The sequence below is a fragment of the Drosophila rhopaloa genome, unplaced genomic scaffold (genome assembly GCF_018152115.1).
Source record: "Drosophila rhopaloa isolate 14029-0021.01 unplaced genomic scaffold, ASM1815211v1 contig_115, whole genome shotgun sequence".
In the NCBI taxonomy this organism is placed as follows: domain Eukaryota; kingdom Metazoa; phylum Arthropoda; class Insecta; order Diptera; family Drosophilidae; genus Drosophila; species Drosophila rhopaloa.
In genome coordinates, this window is record NW_025334990.1 from 12,263,309 (window position 1) to 12,289,768 (window position 26,460).

Here is a 26,460-nt window from a genome sequence, read left to right on the forward strand (position 1 = left end):
TCAAGTTTGGTATAGTAAAAGTTTTTATAAGTTTATTTTGGTATAAATCGTTCTGATCGAATAACAATTTGCATATCACAAAAGTAATATCTACATTTCACCTTGTAGGAGTAGGTGTAGCTGTCTTTTGAGAAGTTAATAAAGTACAATAGTGGAATAACAAAAATTAAAACAAAACAAAAACAATACAAAAATTAACATGGGTTATTATATATACTATATATACCTAAGTATCATTGAGCACTTTGAGTAGTGAACGGGAGGATTATTGCTACAGAGACGAGTTGTTACTGTTGTTCTTTGAGTACGAATTGAAGCTAAATGATGGATAAAAAGTATACTACATCGTAATATGAGTATAGTTACTGGACTTACTACCATGTACACAATATGTGTCTAATATACTAATCATGTTGCCATGATCTGACATTCTATTAAAAGAGACTACCGTTCGTGAAAGTAATGTTGTCCTTTGTACATACGCATATTAGATAGTTGGAAAGGTCACGTATTGTAACGCTGTCTTTTTGCAGACTAACTCTTGCGCTCGGAGTTCTTTAGCTCAGCTAAATACCAAGTGAAGGTTGGGAACTGCTTGATGCTGTAGATGGCATACTTAATCGAGTTAATCCCATCCTGCTCTATTTTACTCATGCCGTTTTGAAGGTTCTCATAGCTGTTTGAAATATGGGGAAAAATTATTTTTTAGGTACTAAACTATAACTGGTTTATCGTAACTGACCGCTTAGGATTGGCCTTCTCCTTCTGATGCTTCAGCATCTTATAGCGGGCTATGTTGACGGGATACCTTGATATGAATAGGTTGGCATGCTTCAACCGGTTGGACATGTCATCATCCTCGCCGCCCCAGCCGAAGAACGAATTTGAGAACCCATTTACGGCCTGGAAGTGCTCACGCGTCATGGCGGAAACGCCCCCAAATATTGATCGATAAGGCAACCTGAAAATGAAACGATTTAACTTATCGTTCTTATCTGTGGTCATGCCCTTGCTAACCTGAAATTTAGCGTATCTATGGCCACCGACATATGCCGCGGCTGACGTGGACAGTTGTAGAGATTGCGGTCGTCCAAAGGCAAAAGATCGACATCGTGGAATATAAAACAATCCCACTGGTACAGCTTTAAGGCCTCCAAATAGCCAATGTTCATCATGGCGGCCCGATTGAAGGGCTTTCCGTTGGTCTGTTCCACAATGAAAATGCGATAAGCGATGCGCTGCTTCATTAGAAATGGGTGGATGTTGCGCAGGAAGACGGACAGATGGGCGTATCGATCGCGGAAGGGCACTACAATGGCCACATGGTGCTGGGCATGGCAATTGTCCGGCTCGAAGGCGCCACCAGGGCGCAGGAGGGGACCTAGCTCTGCTTCGATTATGTCTAGTGATTCAAGGGTGGTGTTGGGCGTGATAAGTCCACCTGGAAAATAGTAGGTGTATGTTTAATTCTAGCCAAATGAATTCCCATGAGACCTTACCATCTCGGGGATCGGGATCAGTGCAGTTGGCGAGGAGGGCGGATGTGGATTTCTGTCCCGGGTGCAGTGACTTGCGTGTGCCCAGCAGGAAGCGGTTTAAGTCTTGTGGAATGGAAGTAAAGTTTGCCGTGGCAATCACAGTCGTTGCGGTGGAGTTGGGTCCGCCGTGTGGATCGCGATCCCGCTCCCTTTCCTTGGACCGGGCGAGCGGGGCAGCGGGCAGCCATGCTCCTCCTTCGCTGCTGGCGTTCCCGTAGATATGCGCATATTTGTGCACACGCCGGATGCTGTACGCAGGGATATTTAGTCCACCTTCGGGGAATATTCACCTGGAACTCACCTGAGCTTGCTGAGGGACGTGCTGCTGGCCCCGTCTGTGCGGAAGACCACAAAGTTAAGCACCAGCAACAAGAAAATCGCGCCGGCCAGGAAGCGAATGAGATTCGCCTTTGTGAACAGGGACATGGTCCGCGGATTGCATCATACCTTGCTCGACGCTCTAGCGCTGCGAACTGGCATTTTCACGCGCAAAACATTCGCCCACCGAACAAAAAGCGTTTAAAGTTGCAACTCCAGCAGATAAGTCAGGTGAATCTCCCCATCAACCAGGGTTGCCAGGATTGCGCAATTCTCGTAACGATAGACCTCCGATAGTTTTCGGCGCTGTATTTCAATTACCCATCGCTAACACCTAGATTTGTTTAAATCATTAAAAATAAATTTGAACCATGCAATTCATAAATGAAAACAATATAATTAAAGCTTTTCATTAAAAATAAGTTTAAAGTATCAATACCAAAAATTAAAAAATAAAACTGTTCTGGAATTAGAAACAATATTAATAAAATTTAATACCCATGATTTTTTATATTTTAGTGGTTTATTGCGCGCTTCGGATCGCGTAGGTATCCCAAAAATAGCGAGTTACAGAATGGTATTGTAAATTGGGGCAATATTCGAACTGGCGATACTTGCCCCAAGTCCTGGGAATGGGTCTTTTCTATCAAGAATAAAAACAAGCTACAAACACAACTGAAGATTTAAACTAATTGCAGTGTAGAGCAGCGAGGCCCCACTATCCTGCCAATGGCAGTTGCAGTGCCTCGTTGTCCTTGACGTTGATCACTTTGAACTGGTTCTGGTAGGTGTACTCTATGCGCAGGATCTTGTCCTCCCCAATGCTAGGATCATAGAATCCGGGCAGGTCGCTCTGCACGAGAATATCAGATAAAATCCTTCAGAATTAGAATAGATAAGGAGACCCACCTTTGAGGAATCATGCAGTTGCAGTGTTCCGTCCTTGACCATGCACTGAATGGGCACGGTGACGTCTAGCGACTGCTCTGGCTTGAATTGGCTGCCACCCTCCGCCGTGCAACCGTATACGGCTCGCGTTATAATCAGACCCGTCCTTTCAAGCTCTTCGGTCATAATCCGATTGTACGTGGCCTGCATTAGGTGGACGGCGGCACTCGCCTCCTGCCGCTTGGCAGTCAACCTCTGCTCGTTCTGCCGCTTCGTCCGCTCCACTTCAATACTCTTGCGCTCTGCGTCCATGGGGTCCATCACAGTCTTTTTGATAAAGAACCACGCAATCACCGGCGTCACCGAGGCGTAGAAAACTGCCGCCGGCACTATCTCATCGCTCAGGTGGATGGGGAACACATACGATTGATTTGAACGTAGTATTCTGGGGAAAAAAGTGGTAGTGAAGTTGATGTTTTGAAAGTTTTATAGATGCACACACTTGAATTTGAGTATGACACCGGAAGGCACGCCAATCGATACCATGGCCGTCACTGAGCTGTACTTGGAAACCTTCTTCTCCACTCCATACTCGCCCATAAAGCCAAAGGTTCCAACCCTGCAAAAAAGAATAATCATTTATAAAGATTTATAGCTTCTCCGATTTTCCTACTTGGCCGCCAACTTCAGCTTCAGTTCGTTCTCCATTAGTTTGCGGGTGTAGGATAGCCCGAAGTACACATTCGGCGTGCCAATCACCAGGGACGAGCTCAGAGAGTACGTCTCCTTGGAGTGATCGATCTGCGTGGACATGGAGGACTGCGGACCTGCGTTCAGCGTCAGGCTGCCCATCGTGTGCTTGTCCAGCTGAACGGCCAGCGTCGAGAACAGGGCGGGTATTACTCCATGGTCCCGGAAGTTAAGGTTTGTACCTCCATTTACTGTTACCTTTTGACTCAATGTTCGGCCACCTAAAATGGAAATCTTTTATCTTTGTTTGGTCAGTGATTTAGATAAACACTTACCCTTGAGACCCAGAAGGAATCCGTTTCCAGCTCCGGCACACAGTTCCAGCCAGCCCTTGTTGAGCAGCCGTCGCCCGGCGACCACGAAGCCTCCGCTGCCGTTGCCATTGGAGGAGTACAGGTTGCCGCTCATGATGATCATGTCCTTGCGCGTAATAGGAGCCTCAATAGACTGAGCAATGCTCATGGAGCCGATCTCGACGCGCGGCATTTCGGAGTCGTCATACGGCGCAAAGATCTCCGTGGCGTTTACGTTGATGGTAATGTTGCCACGCGGGTTCGTGCGCTGCTGAAGGCGTCGCTCGGCAGCCGCCTGGGCCAGCCGCTCGTACTCCTCCCGGATCTCGGCAGGAGTCTTCGTCCGATGGAGAATCTCCCAGCCCTCGGTGCGCAAACCCTTCTCGCCCACAGAGTCGTAGATGGCTCGCTGCTGGGGATCCGAGAGCACCTCGTAGGCCCGTTTGGTGCGGTTGAACATGATCTCGGCCTTCTTCTTGCTATCCGGTTCCAGGTGCTTGTCCGGGTGGAAGATGCGGCTCTGTTTCCGGTACGCCGTGTTGATCTGCTCCGCGGTGGCCTGGAAATAAGGAGATTAGCTCGACGGTTATCTACCGGCCGGTGACACTGCACTTACATCCCGGGGCAAATTAAGAAATGTGTAGTAGTTCTCGTCCAGCTCTGCGTCGGACTCCTCGTGATCCGTTGCCATGTCGCTGGTATGAACCCGCGGTTGCTGCTCGGATTTGAAGAGGGGCAAGGACGGGGCAGCGCACGGGCCTCACCGGCGTTCTATGTTAATTTGGGAATTCGAAATTTTTGGGTACTTTTACGCAATGCCTATACATGTGTCGAAATTGCCGATAGTGCCGATGGTTTGCTCCAATGGGGTTTTGTTGTGACGTGTGGTCATACTGCGGCAGTATGGTCTTACATATGAATGGCTAACTAGTGGTGGGAGATGTTGCTAACTTTATTATCTATCGTTAAATAGAGATAGCAAAAACTTAAAAACATATTGGTAATTTTGTTGTACTATTGCATGATATTTAAAACTGATAACAGATGGCTTTATTTTTATGAGACTTTACCGCTTTGTTTCTTTAAAGGTCATACAAATATTGAAGTAATAAATGGTTTCACTAAACTTATCAATTCTTATATATTTTATTACCACAGCAGCGCGGCAAGGTAAAACCTATAGAATTACCAAGTCATTGACTGGCGGTTTATAGTTTCTTCAAGACTCATTTGTTTAGTCGTGTTAAATCCAGTTAGCTTTCATTCACTATGTTAACAAACCACATTGTGCTGGAATCGAAGTAAAATATTTAAATATTTTTTACACAATAGGAACTCGCAATCGAAAATAAAGAATCCCCAGCACGCGCGCTGGCAACTCTGGCACACAAACCGCGGGGAACTATCGCATGGTCAGATAGAGACGAGACAGTCACTTACCTACAGCCCTCTTACGGGAAGAAACGTGCTCCGCCGTTCTGACGAAATTTTTGCTTTTAATTTGACAATTGTCGTGTAAAATTGCAGAAGTAAAAAGCCAAAATGCTGCGCGTACCAAAGTTTCTGCCCCGTCTCGCCCGCCAGGCCGGCGTAGTGCCTTCCAATATTTCGGTGGCTTCTAGCATGTTCCGTGTAAGTACTTTCCCCCCCGACCCCAGCTATTATATAAAGTGCGGCATGCGGCGTGCGGGTTCATGTTTTACGGGAAGATTCTATAGTAGAGCACCTCTCTTTTTTTTGCAGAATCTGCCTGGTGCTAGTAATGGATTATCGGTGCAGCAGCGTTACAAGTAAGTAATGTCTACCTTTAAATCTGTAGATTTCTCCAAATTTCGGACCCCGCTTATGTAAGCACTCGGTAAACTTAGGAATTTCCAGAAGCAACCTTAAGTTGCATCATAATAGAGGAGATTTAAAGAAATACTAAATGATAATTTGAAATATCTATAGATAGAATTGTGGCGCTTATCTGCACTTGTTGCCGGCGGCCTTATCAGGCCACTTTCCATATGCCCGTGTAAACCAAACTTCCCACCCCCTTTTGCAGGTCCGGCGAGGTCAAAGGTGCTGTTATTGGCATCGATCTGGGCACCACCAACTCCTGCCTGGCCGTCATGGAGGGCAAGCAGGCCAAGGTAATCGAAAACGCCGAGGGAGCCCGCACCACACCCTCCCACGTCGCCTTCACCAAGGATGGTGAGCGCCTGGTAGGCATGCCTGCCAAACGTCAGGCTGTGACCAACTCGGCCAACACCTTCTACGCCACCAAGCGTCTGATCGGCAGACGTTTCGATGATCCTGAGGTGAAGAAGGACATCACCAACCTGTCGTACAAGGTCGTTAAGGCCTCGAATGGCGATGCCTGGGTCTCCTCCACCGACGGCAAGGTGTACTCTCCTTCCCAGATCGGAGCCTTCATCCTAATCAAGATGAAGGAGACAGCCGAGGCGTACCTGAACACTCCCGTGAAGAACGCCGTGGTCACCGTGCCCGCCTACTTTAACGACTCCCAGCGCCAGGCCACCAAGGATGCCGGTCAGATCGCCGGACTTAATGTGCTGCGCGTCATCAACGAGCCCACTGCTGCTGCTCTAGCCTACGGAATGGACAAGACGGAGGATAAAATGTGAGTTTTCGATTTGTATTTAGAAAGTATACCTATATTTTTGAACTTTAATTGGACAAGCAGTGATTAAATGCTTTATTTATACGGATGCTAATAACTTATTAATCCAAACAGGATAAACCAATTAATTTAGTTAACCGTCTTACACACAATATAACTGAAAGTATCCACATGTTTTCCTTTCAGCATTGCCGTTTACGATTTGGGTGGCGGAACCTTCGATATCTCGATTCTGGAGATCCAAAAGGGCGTGTTCGAGGTGAAGTCCACCAACGGAGACACCCTGCTGGGTGGTGAGGACTTCGACAACCACATCGTCAACTTCCTGGTGGCCGAGTTCAAAAAAGACAGTGGAATTGACATCCGCAAGGACAACATTGCCATGCAGCGTCTGAAGGAGGCCGCCGAGAAGGCCAAGTGTGAACTGTCCTCCTCTCAGCAGACTGATATCAATCTGCCCTATCTCACCATGGATGCCGCAGGTCCCCAGCATATGAACCTGAAGATGACCCGATCCAAGCTGGAGAGCCTGGTGGGTGATCTGATCAAGCGTACCATCCAGCCCTGCCAGAAGGCTCTTTCCGATGCCGAGGTTGCCAAGTCTGAGATCGGAGAGGTGCTTTTGGTTGGCGGTATGACTCGTATGCCCAAGGTGCAGGCTACCGTGCAGGAACTCTTCGGACGCCAGCCCTCGCGCTCTGTAAATCCCGATGAGGCTGTGGCCGTTGGTGCTGCCGTCCAGGGTGGTGTGTTGGCCGGTGATGTCACCGACGTGCTTCTGCTCGACGTTACCCCCCTGTCGCTGGGTATTGAGACCCTGGGCGGAGTGTTCACCCGTTTGATTTCCCGCAACACCACGATTCCCACCAAGAAGTCGCAGGTCTTCTCGACGGCCAGCGATGGTCAGACCCAGGTCGAGATCAAAGTGCACCAAGGCGAGCGTGAGATGGCCAACGACAACAAGCTGCTCGGCTCCTTCACACTTGTGGGAATTCCCCCGGCACCCCGAGGCGTCCCACAGATCGAGGTAGTTTTCGACATCGATGCCAACGGCATTGTGCACGTGTCGGCCAAGGACAAGGGTACCGGCAAGGAGCAGCAGATCGTCATCCAGTCCAGCGGTGGTCTGAGCAAGGATGAAATCGAGAACATGATCAAAAAGGCCGAGGAATACGCCACAGCCGACAAGCAAAAGCGTGAACTGATTGAGATCGTAAACCAGGGAGAGAGCATAGTCCACGACACCGAGACCAAGATGGAGGAGTTCAAGAGCCAGCTGCCCGCTGAGGAGGTAAACAATACAGGAAAACTGACATCCTTAAAAATACTAATCTAATTTAATTTCAGTGCGAGAAGCTGAAGAAGGAGATTGCTGATCTGCGTACATTGCTGGCCAACAAGGAGACCGCCGACCTTGAGGAAGTCAGGAAGGCCACCTCCTCGCTGCAGCAGTCTTCCCTCAAGCTCTTCGAGCTGGCCTACAAGAAGGTGTGTTTTTAGTCCCCTAATGAGCTTTAATAGTAGTACATTATATACTGACGTATTCCACCAATTTCAGATGTCAGCTGAGCGCGAGAGTGGCGCTGGAGCTGGATCTTCCGACAGCAGCAGTTCAAGCGACACTTCTGGCGACGCCAAGAAAGAAGAGAAGAACTAAATTAGGCAACCATAGTCATAGTTGTTGTTCCCCTATTTAATAATAACCGCTTCTGGATTTCGATTAAGTTCTACGTTAAACACAAACACGTCATATTCCTTTCCGAATCATGAATCACACAAAGCCACAAGCATTTACCCAAAAAAATGTGTAGTAAAATCAGATGCGATCAGGTCGAATCAAATGATGTGACTTCCAAGCGTAAAGACGTAGACCAAGCCGCCAGGGAACCGAAACGGGCGACTGCATAAAGTTTTTATTGTTTATTATGCAATCAATCGATTTTCTCCCTTATCTGGATCGCGTGGTCGGTGTTGTGTTGTGTTCCTGTAAGATTTTGATTATTTTTACGTATATTCTAAACTAGTTGTAGTTGTACAATAACGAGCACAGCACAAAAACTCAATTCGCAAGGCGGCCACGGCGTTCTTGACGCGGACAACTAAACAGATGATCATTTGGAGGTCCTACTTTAAGCTAAATTGTATGTTGGTTTCCAGTGGACAACCAATTCGACTGGGTAATATGCAATTAAATTTAAACAAATCGATGTAAACTTAAAATAAAACAAAAACAAACATTTACTTACAAAAATATCTTTATTTTCCCTAGAATATTGAAGTTAAGTATATTCCTCGAGATATTAAATAATTTGCGGTGATAAATTATCTTAGCCTAACTAATCTATGGAGTTTTTTTTTCAAATACTAGACAATGTCGTTGTTCGAAATTCACTAACCTAAGATGATTGGTTAGAACTATCAGTATGTATCTACATGGCTCCGCTCTGGAGTTTGTAGAGCGTGTAATAGAGTCCCCGATTCGCGAGAAGCTGTTTGTGATCGCCTTTTTCGCAGACTACTCCGTTCTCGAAGACAAAGATCACATCTGAGTGGACGACGGTGGACAGTCGATGGGCTATACTGATTGTAGTACGACCCTCAGAGGCGGCATCGAGAGCATCTTGGACAACCTGGCAGGAATTTAAATATTTTATTGGGATCAGATATTTTTAAAATTAGGTACACCCACCTTTTCACTTTCAGCGTCCAAGGCTGAGGTTGCCTCATCGAGCAACATGATCTTGGGATTTCGGATGAGAGCCCTTGCGATAGCAATGCGCTGCTTCTGACCTCCAGACAACTGAGCACCCTTTTCACCCATTCGCGTGTCATATCCCTAAGAAAAAACAGAAGAAACTATTGTACAACCAAAAGAGAATTCAAGACTAGTTAATTTACCAAAGGCAAGTTAGAAATGAATTCGTGGATATTGGACTTCTTGCAGGCGGAGATGACTTCCTGATCAGTCACATTCCTCGAGTTGTCACCGTAGGAAATATTTTCCCTGATTGTGCGATCGAAGAGGATTGGCTCCTGTGATACGATACCCAACTGGTTGCGAAGATTTGTCATGGAAACTTCGCGAATATCTTGCTCATCTATGAGAGTAGCACCCTCATCTACGTCGTAGAATCGCTGTATAAGCTGGATGCACGTAGATTTTCCACATCCTGATGGCCCCACCAGGGCGACCTTCTGACCCTTGCCCACACCCAGATCCAGGCCCTTAAGCACCTGAATCTCCCTGCGCGTGGGATAGCTGAACTCCACCTTGTCGTAGCGGACGCTTCCGTCACAGTGCCACGGATCGCGGGATACTCCAGGTTTATCCACTATCATCGGCTGGCGGCGGAGGAACGTAAAGATGGTCTTGGCTGCCGATACACCCTTCTGCATGTTAGGAGCAAAGGCTAAAGCGTTTGCAATGGAAGCTGTGCCCATGATCAGGGCTTGGGATACCCTAAAAGAGAGATCGATTTTAGGGATATCCTCTTGGTTGACATTACTAGTCTGGGTACTTACTTGAAGACATCTCCAAACTCGATTCCGCGGTTAATCACACACCAGGTTCCATAGTACATACAGGTGGCATAGGCAAAGAACATCAGGGAACGGGCGAGACCGTACACCATGCCTCGGAAATGGGTATTTTTCTTGGAAATCTATTTAGTGAATAGTAAGAAGGCATTAATTAGTTAAAAGGACTATGCCAGCAGATCTAAAGACCTCTGTAAGGACGATAGCCTACCTCAACAGCTGGAATCAGCATGCCAATGTAGGTCTGGTGGAACATTTCCTCTCGTCCCAGCGACACTACAGTACGAATGTTAGAAACCACTTCGACGGCCAACTTGGTGCAGTTCTCCATGGTCTTGGCCGAGCCCATATTCTCCTTTGCCATAAGAGTACGCTGCATATAGAAGGCGATCAGGATGAAGGGCGTAAAAGCCAAAGCCACCAATCCAAGACTCCACTCGTAGTACATGGACAGAGCAATACCCAGGGCAAGAGTGGAGCAAGATTGGATAATGGTTCCAATTCTCTGACCAGTTGCCTAAAGATAATGAAAATTATTATAGGGAATTACTAAATGGAGATCTCATTTCAACTTACACCCTGAACTGCAGCTGCATCTCCGGAAAGTCGAGCACACAGACTTCCTGTACCATTAGCCTTGTCATCGAACCAGGCAACTTCCTGGCGGAGCATAGACTCGAACATGAGTCCTCGGAGACGTTCCGTCAGCCGCTCACCGGCGATTCCAAAGAAGTAGATCTGGAGGAAGGTGGCGATACCCACTACGATTCCAGCCAGAAGGAAGTACAAGCTATACTGGTTAGAGTTTTCCCGCACGTAATCATCATTATCCGTAACCGAAAGAACCTGCAGGATGCTGCCGAATAGCACGGCAAAGATGGGCATGGCACAACCCATTATCACGGAGGAGATGCAACCCACTGTGATTTGCAGCCATTCCGGTTTGCTCATCTTCATCACCTCAGACATGGGCTTCACTTCATTCGGGTCCTTGACCTTCTTCTTTTTCTTATTCTTCTTCGAAGACACCTCCACTACTTCCTCTTCTTCCTCGTGTAGAACGGTAATTTCCTCATCATCTTCGTCCTTGATGTCAAAGTTCTTGTAGATGTCGCCGGTGGGACTCAATACTGAGCCATCATCTTCGCCCAATTGGGTGGTCACTAGGTTGTAATAGTGATCCTTCAGTTGCATCAACTCTTGGTGGGTCCCACTCTCCACAACTTCTCCTTTGTCTATCACCACAATCCTATCTGCCCGGCGCACTGTGGACAGTCTGTGGGCCACAATAATGGTGGTTCTTCCAGCGCTGACTTTCTCCAGCGCAGCTTGTACCTTAGCCTCACTGGCGGTGTCCAGAGCGGAGGTGGCTTCATCCAGCAGCAGGATCTCGGGGTCACGGATTAAGGCGCGAGCAATAGCAATTCTCTGCTTCTGACCTCCAGACAACTGAGCACCTCGTTCTCCCACCAGGGTGTCATATCCTTTGGGCAGCTTCTTAATGAAAATCGCAGCATTGGCGGCGGCAGCGGCTGCCTCGATCTCAGCACGGGTGGCATCTTCGCGGCCATATCGGATATTTTCATATATAGAAACGCCGAAAAGAACGGGCTCCTGACCGACCACTCCAATCCGAGAGCGCAGCCAGTTGATATCGATGTCCTTGAGACTAGAACCATTGAAGTAGAGATCACCAGCCTGGGGATCGTAGAATCGCTGGACCAGCTGAATGCAGGTGGACTTGCCGCAGCCGGATGGACCCACTAGGGCAACCGTCTGGCCCCGATGGATTTTCAGGTTCAGTCTTTTCAGAATGGGGATCTCTGGTCGCGTAGGATACTGGAATTCCACGTCCTTGAACTCAATGGTAGTAAGTGGCTCATTCAGCTTTTTACCCGCAGCACCAATTGGATTAATTATTGGGATCTGTTCGATGATGTGAAAGACCTTGGCGCAGGCGCCCTTTGCGATTCCAAAGGCCTCGATGTAAGGAGCCGCCATTCCAATATTCATGGAGCCCATCATCACCGAGAAGAACACGGTGATCATGTTGCCAGGAGTGTAGCTCGCGTATTTCGGATCGTTGTAACCCTTGAGCACCAGACCCACTCCGTACCAGAAGGCCAGAGCGTAGGAGGCGTAGATGAAGAACCAAAGCAGACCGAACCCGATTCCGGAGAACATATTCCTCTTGATGTTCAGCAACTTGGCGGACACCACGCGTTCTTTATAGGCAGCCACTTCCTTGGCTTCGCCCTCAAAAGCTTTCACTGTCCGAATGCCGGAGAGAGCGCCTTCGGCCACCACGGCTGCACCGGCGTACATGGTCACCTCCTTTTTGGCCAGGCGGGATGTGGCCACCGCCACCAGACCCATGGCGATAAAAGTCAGAGGCAGGCTGGTCAAACACACTAGTGATAACTCCCAGCCCTTTACAAAGGCTAGGACCAAAGATCCCACGAAGGATATAAGGTAATGGATAAACATCACCACTTTCTCAGCAAGACCATCCTCCATCTTGGAAAGATCTCTGAAATAAGTAAAAACGATAAATCAGTTGAGTATAGTAATTAGTAAAAAATCTAAAATCATTATCTTAGAATTATTTTTTTGGTTGCTGTACTTTACAGTCGGGTTTTTAGCATTAGTTGCAAAAATTAATCTACCTTTAAGGAATTTAAAAATAAAGTGAATAACTTTTACGTTAACATATTGATAAGTCTCAGACAAGAGACTTGTTCAATGTGAAAGCAAGCTAGAATTGATAACCATTTATGGTTTTTTTTAGGAATGTGATAAAGAGTTTGAGTCACTTACTCATTCATTCGGCTGGCCACTTCACCACTCTGGTTGAAGTCATACCACTTCATGTCCTGATGCAGAATAGAGCGGAAGAACTTGGAGCGTATGGTCAGGATTTGGGAATGGGCGGCATAGTTAAAGCAGGTGATTGAGAGGTAGGAGCACACCAGCATAACGATGCCGATGTAGGTGTTCTGCAGGGAAAACTCTCGTACTTTGTCCAAAAGCAAAGTAGCATAACTGTCGTCAGCGCGGTAAGTTTTTCCCCCAGCCGCCAGACCGCCCAATTCGATCATATTCTAAAGGGTTTTAAGTTAGCACACATGTTTTCAGAGTATCAAATTAAACTTACATCAGCTAGATTTCCAAAGACCAAACTGTTGGCAGGAGTAGTCAAGCCTGTGGCCACGGCAGACAGTAATCCAATCGCGTAGAGCATGCGATCCTTTTTGGTGGCATACCGGAAGAGCTGGAAGTAGCTAACCTGCTTGACTTCCTCCTTGTACTGGAAGCCATCTTCCTCATCGCTAGCATCCGCCTCGTCATGCTTGGACTTCTTTTTCGATTTGTTGGGATCACTGCAATAATAATAAAAGTAATAAAGTCTATCCAATCGACGGTATAGCCCTGAACCCGTGGGGCGACGAGTTGCCAATCGCACAACCCTTATCTGCCCATGACACTTTCCGAGGGTAGTGATTCTAAACAGTCAATAACATTGTGACCACGCTTAGGATTTGCCCGACGTATTTACTATCTATAGTGTGATATGGACTCTCTTCTGGTTGGTTAACATTTATTGCATTAGCAATCAATGACTGATAAAGTAATAGCTGCCCTTAGAATTTAACGACTCCATAATACTCTCGATCATTAATTATTTAACAATATCGTTTTTTTAGTAAATCATTGGTTTTTAGTAATTTATAAAATAGAGAAAACTTTTCTTAAATTTAATTTAAGTTTATTGTTTTTAAAATAACATAAATCAATTTCAATTAAGGGATACGACTTTTATAAGATGTTTCTTTGAATTATCGTATCATTAGTCCGAGAATTATGCTTTGATACTACTTAATTGTTTTGTAATTATTTTGTGTTTTTTTCAAGTCCTTCAGAAAGTCAGTGTATCACATTTAGCAAGAGTATACCAGAATTAAAGTACGTATACTATGCGAACATTTGTATATAATTAATTTGCAATATCATCGTTAAAGAGCAATTTTGTTAAAGGTGAAAAACTTCAATGGAATTCGTAATAAAGGTTGTATTGAGCACTTGATAGAAACATGAAAATTAATTAATACAAATTTATATACTAATTAATTTATTATATATATTTTTTAATTATATTTAATTGGTGGTTGACAATTAATATATTTTATAAGTTTTTTTTTATATTTCTTATGTTTTCAGTCACGTTTATTGCACGATAAAACACTTGTTTTTTCCACATTTTAGACACCAATGTCCTGTTCATAAGTTGTATATCCTTATCGGATTTTAAGTAATAAAACACTTTCTAAAAAACTCACAAGCTCTTCCGATCTCTCTGCGAATCCTCAATTTTGCTGCTCAGGACGATATTCGATTTGTACTGCGATCGCAAATTCCCATCGTCCTTGACGATGTCGCCGTTTTTAACGGTCATCCTATATATTTAATTCAGTTAAGGCTATGACTAAATATCACTTTATATCAATCCGTATGAGGTACAGGTATCACATGGGCCAGAAAGAGCTGAAGGCAGTGCTGACTTAAACAGACTATTAGAATATGGCAACTGTTTTGGGCTTATATTTGAATGGCTGCCCGACGAGAGTGGAGCCTTATCAGCTGATAATGCTTGTTTATCAATTTATTGAACAGGTATATAATTCTTAAGACTAACGGTGAGTTTGGTCGGCTTGTGAAATTCGTTGTCAAATGTCTGCAAACAGTGGCGTATCCAGGATTTGATGTGGTGGGGCTTCAGAATATCATACTTACAGCATTCTTTTTAAATTAAGGATTAAAATATCAGCTTTTATTTGAGTGGCCTTCAGACTTGACCCCCAAAAAACCCCTGCCTACGCCGCTGGTTGCATGTGAAGAGAATTCTGATGAAACCGATTATAATGTGAATGTTATGGCTGGGAACGTGATAACTGATAGGATCTAAACCAAATAATTGACTTTAAAGGAGGGACTTTGAAAGGAATAAGTTCAAGTAGTCAAATTATAGAAGCATAGGTCAGTAACTTTAAAATTTAATTATTTATTGTTGTTAAGAAAACAAAAACAAATGTAAAACAGTCATTTTATCACACAACATTTTCTTGAACCTGTATTTCGGTGCTATCAAACTACAAACCTACCTACTACAAGGACAAGTTAAATCATATTGTTAATGGTTATAAATGGGCATAATGTATTGCCAATGATAAGTAAACAGTGTTTCCCATATTTCAGTTCTTAAGATAAAGTATCAAGCAGCGTGGATATCGAGTAATAACTCAACTATTCACAATATTGCAACAACATTTAATTAGTTATTGCTTATGCATTTGTAATGAATGAAGGCTTATTGAATGAGTTATAATACTCTATAATTCTATATAGGCTACAACCCACGAAGAAAAGAGTAAAGTTATCTTGAACAAAATTAAAATGTCACGGTTCACACACAATTATCCTTATCGGATGGACTGTCAGCAGGGCTTACTCACAATACCAAATACACAATACATTCGTAATCTAATTGGCCGGCAACTAATGACGTTGGACCTATGAGTGAAGACATGACTGGCCAATTTCATGCCGATTTAGTACCTATAGACTTCAATTAAGGGGATTCAGTGATTACTATTTATTGGTAATTTTGATACAGGTTGTTTGTGAAAATGTTCTGATTGTATTGGCCATTCAACTGGCTGCCTAGGATATCCTGGTGACCATTCTCAGGGCGTCGCGATTGATCTTTGCCTGCTTGAGAATGTGACCCTCGACGAAAATATCCGATTCGTATTGCAGATAATTGACGCACTTTTCCACATAGTACAGAGATTCCTCCAAGCGATCCTTGGGCGACAGGCTGGTTTCCAGCGCCACACGACGAGTCTGTTCGGCGATTGCCGAATGCAACTCGAAGCAAAGCGTGCCGAGCGTGCGAACTTCGCCTGTTGAGTAGATAGGAAAATAACCAATAACCACTTAAGATAACGCTGCGTATAAGTAATAATCAACAATAACACTTACACGGCGCCAGTTTCTCATACAACTCAACGAGTTCCCGCGCGAAATTTAGCTTCAGTAGCAGTTTATCCTCTGGGATAACCATTAGTTCCTTCTGATCCTTGGCAAGAAGTTGGACTAGTAGGATTTTTATCTCACTCATGTGAAAATGGTGAGGAGGCAGCCACTTTTCATAGTGCTTAAGATATCTTTAAATTAAGAAGATAAGTAAAAACAATGTTAAAATTTGTATAATACTAATTGTTAATTATTATACTATGATCTGTTGTTGTACTAACGAAGTTAGTATTAATTATAGGAATATGACAATTATAGCCAGAAAATAATACTGCACCGAATTGTTTTCTTAAGTATGTATATCAAAATAAATTATTTTGATCGTAAAATTGTTTCATTAGGACCATAGTAATAGTTATTAGAATATTTGTTGTTTTCTAAACCTAACTCTGGTTATTTTTATGTTTACTTAACATTTTACATATGTACATAGGTTAAGTAAAAAGTACTTACTTCAAACCGTTTTCGACGTTCTTTTCCATGCTCTGGATATCCTTGCCAGCCCGCTCCAAAATGCGCTCCACATAGTGTTTCTGCACTTGCTTATGACACTCGCAGCAGCTGGAAGGATAAGGGAAACAGATGATCTTCTGAATATTTTAAGAATGGGCAAAGGGGACTCACCGCCAACTGCCGTTCCAGTCGTCCGCCTTGCTGGGAAGCATCAGGCCGCCACACTGGCGATCCTCGCACTTAATGGCACTATAGTTGGTGTCCAATTCACTGGGATCCACACATCTCTGGCAGGCGCACTTGAACAGCTTCGTCTGCATCAGATGTCTCTGGCGATCGGCGGTGCCCCACACGGCATCTGAGTAGCAAATGCTCAGGTGGGTGTTCTTCTTGATCTCGCGCGGGGCCCACAGGATGCAGTGGCCATTCTTATTAAAGCTCTTGGCCAGATTGGGCAGGCAGGAGTGCTCCGTGAAGGAGGCCGTGTAAAAGACGGCCACGTGCGAGGGATCAGTTGTTGGCACCTCGTGTCCATTAATCTGCAGGGCACCCACTGCTCGCATGATCTCCTCCTCGCTAAACTTCTCGGTTTTGAAGAACCTGAAAGCGATTTAAACATATGGAATGGTAATCAGAGTAATTCGGAAGTTTTTCCATATCTTATCACCCAAATTATTGAAATCGTTATATTTTTTGATCAAGTAATTAAATATTTATATCATAATATCGTAAAGTGGCTATATGTATATGTTCTTTTTCTTTAATATTACTATTTTATTAACGATTTAAAAATATTTATGACCTGAGGCGATAGCACTAAAGTAACGGTGGGTACATATGCATGCATATTAAGGGCAGATAAGATAAGTTTGTTTACGTTTACATATTTCACCTTCTACTTTCGTTTCGCTAGACTTACTTGCTAAGCATGAGTATGAGAATAAATATCCCTTCAATAAAAGTTTTATTGATATCATATAAAAATTCAAACGATTATTAAATTGGACTAGACAACTATGGGTTTTTATTACGGAATGTTAAAAGTTTATCTATAGCTGGAAAGCCTGTTTAAGCTCTGTAATACTTACTTGGGAATAAACTGCCCGATGCTGGCCAGATCTGCCTTCCATTGGCTGGAACCTCTTCTAGTTGCCTCCAGTGACTCCAGCTCCTGGAACTTGCTCGCCTTCTCCGGGCTAGTTTCGCCAATGAGTAGACATCTTACAGTGCTTAAGCAGGTGTAGAGCGGATGAGGTCCATTGAACTCCTGAACGTTGGCCTTATGACCCCGATCCTTGGTGAGGCGACACTCCCCCTTGTGCTCATCCAAGGATTTGCACTCCGGTCCGCACAGAGGCCATCCACACTGCTCACACTCGATGTGATCCTCTGCCTCGATGCCATTAAGGCATCCCAGGCACACAGGGGCGGAGATTTGGGAAGGACCTCGCACCAGAGGCGCCTCCCTGAGGATTATCTCGTACGGTTTGATGGTGCGAGTGGCCACCAGATGCCGGCCCAGCTGTTCATTGTAGGCGATCTGCAAGCGGGTTGAGGTTATGTTGGGCCATCAAAGCCTTTTCGTTTGGATAAATGTGAGTACCCCACCTTGAATGGATGACAGCTGGGCTTGTGCGCCTTCCAGTCCTGCTTCTGGTGCTGGGCGCTGCAGTAGGACACCTGGTTGCAGTTGGAGCACTTGTTCTTCGTCGGCTCCTCGCACACATGGCAGGGATTCATCGTGGCGAACGCGAGTATACTATCCAGAAGTGATGGTTTTCAGCCAGAGAAATTCATCCGCACTCTCACACAATTGCTAGATGTGCATTCACCTCCGCACGCCTCACTGAATCTCTATAAACTGGGCCAGCTGAAGAGCCACACACATCTGCTGCTGCCGTGCTCTTCGCTCTGCTCCTCTATAAATAGACCCAATACGTCGCTTTTGAGTGGACCAATGCTGTGCAGCGGGCCACCCTAACCGTAAGAATAAATACAAACAGTGATTGATTTTTTTTATCTGGGCCACGCTGAAAGCCTAGATTCACAGAACCTGCAGTTTGGCCAAGATTTCTACAATTTATTCTCTATTGTTACACCGATTAAAGCACTCCCGCACTATATACAAAATCACCCCTGGCCAGGAGCTGGGATAACATAACCGGGTAAGGCGCCGAATGGGGGATAGCTTTACGATTAATTTATAAATACAATTTTTACATAATTTATATAGCCTCCACCCCAACAAAACACTGAGGTATAAAACTACTAGCGCTTTCGCCTGCGCCTAAACTTGGATTTTGGCCTGCGTTTCAACGTGGGCGTTTTGTGACTCTGGCCAAGGGTACTGGTTCCTTCTTCTTCTCCACCTCCTCGATCCGACGCCGTCGATCAAATATCAGTCTCGTCGCTCGGGCCATTGGCCTCGCGCAGGGTTACGAACTTCTGCAGCGTGACGTTCTCCTTGTTGGTAGCGGTGCTACCACTCCTGGAGCCGTTCCGCTGTTTGCCCTTGTCGCGCGACTTTTCGTGCACCCCGTTCACCTGGAAATTGTCGCTTTGGAATGGTATCGAAATGGGTAAGCTGTATTCGCTCTGAAATGCAACAGTTCGGTCCTTGTCCTTATCTTTATCCTTCTCCTTTTCCCTATCGCGATGCTCTGCCACTGGCGGATCCGCGTTGTTATGAGCATTGTAGTTTCCTGCAAAAAATAAGTACAAACGAAATATGTTTTAGTAAAGCTATCAAAATGAAACCTTTGTCTTTGGATTTAACAATAAGGGAAATCCTAACTATCTATCTATTTTGTAGTTAAAATTAGCGCTACCGAACCTAAGTACCTCCCCAACCTTTGATTTTAACACCTATAAATAAAAGCTTATCGCAGTAACCCACCTTTGGCTCCAAACATCTCAGCGTGCTGCTTAAAGGCACTGCGATTGCGCTTGCCCCTCTTCCGCATATTCAAGCGCAAGGCGGACACCTTCATCTTGGATCTGCTGCGCTTCGACTTTGGACTACTTGGCCGCAGATCCGACTCCGCCTCCACCGGCTGACGCTTGGACGTCAGACTTGGACTGGGACTGAGACTTGGACTCGGAGTAGTGCGACGGCCCAAATTGCTTTCGGTGTCGGAATGATTGTGCTGATAGTTGGCTACCGCAACCTCCTCGTCGTCGTCTTCCTCCTGATCTTCATCATCGTCGCACTCATCGTCCTGATCGATGATTTCAATCTCCTCGGCATCGTCGTCATCCGAAAGAGCCTGTCGCAGCATAATTTCCGGTCCACCACCGTAGATATTATGGAGGAATCGCCACAGGCGAGCATTTAGTTGCGCGTAGTCGGAGCCCAATCTCACACAGCTCACAGTGGCAGTTCCATTCAGCGAGCCATTCTCCGTGGGAGCAGCGATGCCCTCGTTGGTGATCGGTCCTGGCTCCTTGTGGGTCTTTCCCCGCGAGAACTGTTGCCATGACCGCAGCCAGGGCATGGCGATCGCATAAATGGCCGTCGAATCGAATTCGTTCTGCAATCCGTTGTACTTGGTGAACTCATTCAGCTCGTACTGCTGACGACGGGTCAGCGTCTCCGCCGCCCGCTTGCAGATCTCACACTCAAAGATTATGTTCACCGCCGGTCCGCCGCCAAAGTTCCGGTACAGATAGTCCCATAGCGGCTGGGATATGGGCACCGCAATCTGGCTGATCATGTCGGCCTTGGAATGTAGAATACCACCGTGGGGGCAGAGCATCTCTTGGTTGTTTATCGGTCCCGGTTCCGAGAAGGTGGCAAGTCGCGAGAGCCACTCACGCGTTACATAGAACTGAATGTCCGAATCGCACAGTGGATGGGTAGTAGACAAATTCATCGCCTGATCCCGCACTAGCTTCATCTGGGGGTTGTGCTTCTGGTAGAAGAGCACATACGCCTGGCAGGTCTGCACTGTCTCCGGAGACACCTCCATCACATACTGATCGTCAAACTCGTACCACTTTCCGTTGAGGGCATTGCGCGCATAGCAGGTATAATGGCCACCACCCACCGTTCCATGGTGGCAAATCACCGAGGAAAGGTTGTAGATGGGCACCTGGCTCTTACAATCCTTGTGGATGTACGGACGCATGTCAAAGCCCTCCAGCGGAAAGTAGACGTCCGAAGAGATCTTCGAGCTGTAAGACAGATCGTGGCGAAAGCGCTTTAGGTGTATGCACAATACCTCGGGCAGAGTGAGGACTCGGGAGAACTTTATGCCCGTGCGGAGTTTGTTGCAACGTTCGCAGCTGAAAGACACAAATACTTAGATTCAAGTTCAACAGCTGTTAAAGGGGCACTCCCACCTGTACATGTTATCTCCCTTAAGCTCGTCGGCGCTGAAGAAGCTGGCCATGCAGTCGTAGAGCGTCACCGAGGGTCCGTAGATCCAGGATCGCAGTACGTTCCACATCCAGGCCAGCCATCCCTCGTTGGTCCTTGCGGATGTTTCGGCTGCATTTAGGCTCTGCACACTCAAACTGTGTGCCTGGTGGAGTACGGTGAGGAAATCCCGATTGGGAATAGGCAGCGATAAGTCCTGGAATGTTTCCTCGCGCGTGGACACGCGATCGCAGGTCAGACACTGCACGGAGGACAGTAGCTTGCCGTCGAACACGTCGCTGATTATGGAGCGAGCCGCTTCAATGGGCTTCTGTTCTGGGGAGGATGTATTTTTCTGCTGGTGCTGCAGCTGCGGTGGCTGCATGTGCATTGGATGAGCTTCTGGCAGGACAATGTTTGAATTGTTCGTCCGACAGGGCGTCACAAAGTACTCGGATTTAAGCAGCACCTCCGCTGAGCGCTCAGACATGCTGCTCTCGCATGTGTCGTACTCGCTCTCGGAAACTGTAGGCGTCATGGACGCCGGAGCCGCCTCGTCCTCGTTGTCGTCGTCCGTTTCGTTGGGCTGCTGCTGGTGTGGCTGGGATTGTGATTGCGCTTGGATTTGGTTCTGCGACTGTGGCATTAGCGAGACCTGCTCCGTAAGCTCCTCGTGCAGCTGGTCCATGAAGCAACGCAAAAACTCCTGGGTGTCGTGCTGCTGGTAGCCTCGGAACATGGGATGCACCGAACGAATGCCGTACAAAATGCCACGCGGGGCAATAAACTCTGCAAAAGCTCAAACTTTAGTAGGGTTTCCAGTTAAGAGGATGTGGGGCAGAACCTTTGGGTTCATCGACATCCTGCCAGATGTCCTGCATCAGCCGGCGATAGCTCTTGGCCAGGCCAGCGGGTTTGCAGCGGCGAGCACTCTGCTCCGCTATGTACTCCACCAGGTCGCTGCAGTTGATGAAGTAGTGCGTCATCGGCGGGAGGTTGCTCAGGGCCTGCAGAGCCGAGTTCATGTAGCAGGTGTTGGCGATGTTCTGGAGGCCGACGAGTCCCGTGCCAGAGCCCCTGACGCTGTCCTCGCCCCCGCTGCCGCTCCCGCTCCCATCATCGCGCCTGGCCAGCGAGTTGAGTGATCCGCTGAAGAGTTTGTCGTGGCACCAGCTGCTCCGGGGATCGCTCATGGCATGCCCGTTGGCCAGCTGACCGGGAGAAAATCGAAAGTCATGTAATAGAGTCCAAAACAATGCCAATCCGCCTGGAGCGGACCTGACCCCCACCCCCTTACCTTGTGGCCCTGTTCGCAATCGGCGGTGCAGCTGTGGTGGTCTACATGTGGGCTCTGCTGATTTGGGTTGGGACTCAAACTCATTATAGCTCTCTGGCTGCGTGAATTCTGTTTTTTGATACTTTAATTGAGAATTTTGATTGGAACGACCGAAGAAAAGGCGTTTGCGATTTTCGATGGTATTTTTTGTATTTCGAGAGAGGTGTGACCAAAGCGAAATACCATGCGGAATCCAATATTAATTTTTAATTTAAGTTTTTTTACTTGAAGATACATTGTTCTTAGCTCAAATGGTTTTGTAATTTTATTTCAGAAATATATTATTTTATTTGAAATATAACATATTTTGTACATACGATAGTTACGAGACAATTGCTTTTGTGTCACCACTACCTCAAAACGTTTGGCCACACTTTTAAAAATTCAGAAAAAAACGCAGAAAATAGTCGAAAATGTGTATACAAAAAGTCTAACTAACTAAAGTTTTCATGAGTGATAAGGTCCAAGAGTTTAGTGCGAGACGTTCGAGCGGCCAGTGAGAGGTCAGGTTTAGTCGCCTCCATCCCGGAATGGGTCGCGCATCGTAGTTTTTCCTGCATCTGCTGGCGGAGATTCGACTTCCCCTCCGCTGTAAAAGGTAACAGCCCTGCCTTTCCGCATCCCCTTGTGTAACAGCCCTGCTTTTGCATTGCTCCTGCTGTGAGCTCAACATAAAAAGGACATATGTATCCGGATGAATCATTAATTGGGAGCAGGCGATAAGCTTGTAAATACCTCGGCGGGATGGGCTGATCCCCCCGCCATTTAGGGCAGCACCTATTACATCAATCTCCGTTCATGAAGCAGCACTTAGCCAGCCAAACATCCCGTGTCCGAAATGATAGAGCTATATAATTATAGTTTCAGCTAATCGCGGACAGTAGTGCCCAACACGCAGGCCGTTGGAAGAGTGCCAAGGAGCCATCATGACGCTGGAGACGCAGCCGGTTGGCGGGGTGAGCGACGGCAAGATCGCTGGGCTCTACGACCTGGAGGAGACCCTGGGATCCGGGCACTTTGCCGTGGTCAAGTTGGCCCGGCACGTGTTCACCGGCGCCAAGGTGGCGGTCAAGGTGGTGGACAAGACCAAGCTGGACGAGGTGTCCAAGGCACACTTGTTCCAGGAAGTACGGTACGTGCCTTTACAAGTCTAATAGAAGACCCCTAAATAACCCCTTTCCCCTTAATCCTCTCCAGATGCATGAAGCTGGTGCAGCACCCCAATGTCGTGCGACTGTACGAGGTTATTGACACCCAAACCAAGCTGTACCTGGTTCTGGAGCTTGGCGACGGCGGGGATCTGTACGATTACATAATGAAGCACGAATCCGGACTCAGCGAGGAGCTGGCCCGCAAATACTTCCGCCAAATCCTACGTGCTATCACGTACTGTCATCAGCTACACGTGGTGCACAGGTGAGGGCCCGTTCCAACTGATAATACGCCGTACAGTCTCGATCACTGATTTACGTAACCTTTCCTCACATTCTCAGAGACCTTAAGCCGGAAAATGTGGTGTTTTTCGAAAAGCTAGGCCTGGTCAAGCTTACCGACTTTGGGTTCAGCAATAAGTTCTTGCCGGGCCAAAAACTAGAGACCTTCTGCGGTAGCTTGGCCTATTCGGCCCCGGAAATTCTTCTGGGTGATTCATATGATGCGCCGGCAGTGGGTATGTCCTCCCCAAGCAATCCCTTTGTCACTATTTAACCGTTTTGTTTAATCCCCAAGATATTTGGTCCCTTGGAGTTATCCTGTACATGCTGGTCTGCGGTCAGGCGCCTTTCGAGAAGGCCAACGACTCGGAAACACTAACCATGATCATGGACTGCAAGTACACGGTGCCCTCACATGTGTCTACCGATTGCCGGAATCTAATTGCCTCGATGCTGGTGCGGGATCCCAAGAAGCGAGCAACCGTCGAGGAGATTGCCTCTTCCGCCTGGCTAAAGCCAACCGATGAGCCGGACTCCATGACCTCTGCCACGGAGCATATCCTGCCTTTGGTCAGCCGCGAGCAGCTGGGTGAAGAGGATCACGCTTTTATCATACAGAAAATGATAAATGGAAACATTGCGTCCAAGGAAGAGATATTGCAGTGAGTAGATCATAAATATAAAACCAATTATTTCCGGCTGACCCCACATGACGTCATTGCAGGGCTCTCGACAAGAACAAGTACAATCACATAACAGCTACATATTTTTTGCTGGCGGAATTACGTCTGCGACGGAGGCGAGAAGAACAGGCCCAAAAGCAAAAGCTTTTAAATGACCCCAGCATAAAGTGAGTTTTAAATTCCAAAGAAATTTCAGCCTTAACCCATACATCTTTATTCAGAGTGGGAGACGCGAGTCGCAAGCCAGTGCCTGAGAAACCAAGTCCAACAGAAGCACCGAAAGGAGGAGTACCCATCAGCATTAACGTGACTCCAGCAGCTCAGTTTGCCAACGACGGTGGCAAGCCAGTAAGTCAATTAGTAACCCATTTCAACTGCAGTAAATCTAATTAAAGCGTTTACTTTGACAGGACAAACGCAGTCGCAAGTGCAGCATTGTGCGGGAGGAGGACGAGGAGGAGTCTGCCACCGAATGCTCGGGCATAGGAAATGAATTGACGGTAACGACGTCACGGCAAGAGGCCACTTCAGATGGTCTTTTCAACAGGTCACTACACGAGCGTTCCAGCTCTGAGTCCGGAAATCAAAAGCGAGGAGAGCCGGTTGCTAATTGCGGGGTGGCAAGCCATTCACGCACAAAGATTGTCGTCTCCGTGGATGCGACGCTGGCCCAGAAGCTCAAGCAGATGGAGAAAAGTGCCAAGTTAGACGAGGACACGCTGAGTGGCCTGAAGGAGCTGGAGATTGGCAAGCTAAAGCCGTTACCCAGCAGCAGCAAGAATCCGGTCCTTACACACCGACGCACAAAGCTGAACAAGATTCGGACGCCTTCATGCAGCAGCTCAGAGGCATCCGACGATGACACCAAGACGCGCAATAAGAAGAAAATCAACAAGTTCGTGGGCGACACGCCCGTGCGGTTTCGCATGCATCGGCGGGACTCGCACGACGACTCTAGCGACTCGCAGGATCAGCTGTATCCGCCGCCCGGCTCGGCCAGCGGTGCGTCAAATTTTATCTCGAAAAGCGGGTCCGTAAGTGGCAAAAAAGAAGGACAATCGCAGTACAAGGAGGTGAGTTGCTAGGGAACCATAAACATTAACAATAAATAGGTACTAAATGTTCACACTTTCCCCTTCATCTTAGCCAAACAAATCCGATGAAAACCGCAAATCTCACACACAAAAGAACCGGAAACAGCACAAGGACCATGTTGACAAGCATTCCCACGCTGAGAAGCAGCAGGCAGAGAGCACCACAGCTACAACAGCAAACTCCTCGAACAGAAGACGGCGGATGCGCGAGAGTCAGTCCCTGGACCGCATCACAGAGGCTCAGGAGTACGAGATGCGGCATCGCTACGCGGAAAGCGAGGCGCCTTCCTCGTCGTCCTCGTCCACCCAACATATCGATCAGAGGTATTCAGTGCTCAACCTGAATACTAGCACATTCTCCGTTGCCGAAACCAAGGAAGAGTACGACGAGGAAGCAGACGCCGCAGATGCCACGGACCAAATCATGAATACTTTGAATGCAGCCAAAGCTACGCTTCAACAAGAGCAATATTTTAATAACAATACCAATCTTAGTAGGAACTTCAATCACAGCCACAACAATAACAATCACACCCAGGGCATCATCCCCATGAGCAGCCAGAAAGCCAACGGCAAGAAGTCCAACGAAACACCAAAAGATATTTATAACCTGAACTCAATCGACCAGATCGACTTGATTTTGGAGGATAAAAGCCTTACCAAAGCAATACACGTTACCGGCTCTAAATGCTTTGTCACCATAAAGAAAATCCGACGGCTGGGAAAATATTTTCCCATGATGAATTTTTCTTAATAGACACAGTTACTTCATTGCAAAGTGCATTCTAAATATTAAAGAAAACTCGGTTAAGCGAACTACGTAGAAAATATTCATGTATTAATTAAAACGTATAAACGTCAACGTTATGCCCCGTATATAGGAAAGCGCGCGAGAATATTTAAATTTAAATTTAGTGGTAGCGTAATTGTTTTGTCTGTCGTCGTCATTACGCTTAAATTATTCTAAATATATTAATTTATGTATAATTATAAGTCTAATCACTTAATGCAATATTTAGTGAAAATACATTAATGCCCATATGACATTGGACTAAAAAGTG

The 26,460-nt window shown here is 46.6% G+C and overlaps 7 protein-coding genes across 9 annotated transcripts; 2 read left to right on the top strand and 5 right to left on the bottom strand.

Annotated features, from left to right (window-relative positions):
• Positions 1-5: 5 nt before the first annotated feature.
• On the bottom strand, positions 6-2,117 carry LOC108040634 (beta-1,4-N-acetylgalactosaminyltransferase bre-4). The gene is made up of 5 exons (XM_017118189.2): positions 1,840-2,117; positions 1,500-1,786; positions 1,018-1,441; positions 743-961; positions 6-676 (listed from the first exon to the last, which is right to left on the bottom strand). The coding sequence occupies exons 1-5, from the start codon at positions 1,962-1,964 to the stop codon at positions 535-537; spliced, it is 1,197 nt and encodes a 398-aa protein (XP_016973678.1). The 5' UTR covers positions 1,965-2,117; the 3' UTR covers positions 6-534.
• A 240-nt stretch (positions 2,118-2,357) lies between these two features.
• On the bottom strand, positions 2,358-4,697 carry LOC108040633 (dnaJ homolog subfamily C member 11). 2 transcript variants are annotated; one of them, XM_017118188.2, is made up of 6 exons: positions 4,404-4,697; positions 3,770-4,346; positions 3,430-3,715; positions 3,247-3,363; positions 2,766-3,189; positions 2,358-2,709 (listed from the first exon to the last, which is right to left on the bottom strand). In XM_017118188.2, the coding sequence occupies exons 1-6, from the start codon at positions 4,476-4,478 to the stop codon at positions 2,575-2,577; spliced, it is 1,614 nt and encodes a 537-aa protein (XP_016973677.1). In that variant the 5' UTR covers positions 4,479-4,697; the 3' UTR covers positions 2,358-2,574. The 2 variants fall into 2 exon arrangements, with proteins under 2 accessions (XP_016973677.1, XP_016973676.1); XM_017118187.2 differs by having other exon boundaries at positions 3,418-3,715; positions 4,404-4,696.
• A 512-nt stretch (positions 4,698-5,209) lies between these two features.
• Positions 5,210-8,654, top strand: LOC108040642 (heat shock 70 kDa protein cognate 5). The gene is made up of 6 exons (XM_017118196.1): positions 5,210-5,419; positions 5,531-5,577; positions 5,835-6,413; positions 6,600-7,704; positions 7,761-7,901; positions 7,972-8,654. The coding sequence occupies exons 1-6, from the start codon at positions 5,330-5,332 to the stop codon at positions 8,068-8,070; spliced, it is 2,061 nt and encodes a 686-aa protein (XP_016973685.1). The 5' UTR covers positions 5,210-5,329; the 3' UTR covers positions 8,071-8,654.
• LOC108040641 (ATP-dependent translocase ABCB1) lies at positions 8,651-14,503 on the bottom strand. The gene is made up of 9 exons (XM_017118195.1): positions 14,288-14,503; positions 13,105-13,330; positions 12,768-13,051; positions 10,527-12,480; positions 10,162-10,467; positions 9,936-10,075; positions 9,312-9,873; positions 9,103-9,249; positions 8,651-9,043 (listed from the first exon to the last, which is right to left on the bottom strand). The coding sequence occupies exons 1-9, from the start codon at positions 14,401-14,403 to the stop codon at positions 8,843-8,845; spliced, it is 3,936 nt and encodes a 1,311-aa protein (XP_016973684.1). The 5' UTR covers positions 14,404-14,503; the 3' UTR covers positions 8,651-8,842.
• Positions 14,504-15,576: 1,073 nt separating this feature from the next.
• LOC108040652 (SET domain-containing protein SmydA-8) lies at positions 15,577-18,411 on the bottom strand. Its single transcript, XM_017118216.2, has 6 exons — positions 18,105-18,411; positions 17,585-18,036; positions 16,668-17,096; positions 16,497-16,604; positions 15,990-16,174; positions 15,577-15,910 (listed from the first exon to the last, which is right to left on the bottom strand). The coding sequence occupies exons 1-6, from the start codon at positions 18,234-18,236 to the stop codon at positions 15,669-15,671; spliced, it is 1,548 nt and encodes a 515-aa protein (XP_016973705.1). The 5' UTR covers positions 18,237-18,411; the 3' UTR covers positions 15,577-15,668.
• Positions 18,412-18,502: 91 nt separating this feature from the next.
• On the bottom strand, positions 18,503-22,410 carry LOC108040651 (ubiquitin carboxyl-terminal hydrolase 20). Its single transcript, XM_017118215.2, has 5 exons — positions 22,151-22,410; positions 21,698-22,064; positions 20,838-21,642; positions 19,393-20,780; positions 18,503-19,198 (listed from the first exon to the last, which is right to left on the bottom strand). The coding sequence occupies exons 1-5, from the start codon at positions 22,232-22,234 to the stop codon at positions 18,888-18,890; spliced, it is 2,955 nt and encodes a 984-aa protein (XP_016973704.1). The 5' UTR covers positions 22,235-22,410; the 3' UTR covers positions 18,503-18,887.
• Positions 22,411-22,554: 144 nt separating this feature from the next.
• LOC108040658 (SNF-related serine/threonine-protein kinase) lies at positions 22,555-26,457 on the top strand. Of its 2 annotated transcripts, none has more exons than XM_017118223.2 (9): positions 22,555-22,787; positions 23,051-23,321; positions 23,387-23,605; positions 23,683-23,858; positions 23,918-24,284; positions 24,347-24,472; positions 24,527-24,653; positions 24,716-25,378; positions 25,452-26,457. In XM_017118223.2, exons 2-9 carry the CDS (start codon positions 23,116-23,118, stop codon positions 26,151-26,153), a joined length of 2,586 nt encoding a protein of 861 aa, XP_016973712.1. In that variant the 5' UTR covers positions 22,555-22,787; positions 23,051-23,115; the 3' UTR covers positions 26,154-26,457. The 2 variants fall into 2 exon arrangements, with proteins under 2 accessions (XP_016973712.1, XP_016973713.1); XM_017118224.2 differs by having other exon boundaries at positions 23,057-23,321.
• Positions 26,458-26,460: the final 3 nt, after the last annotated feature.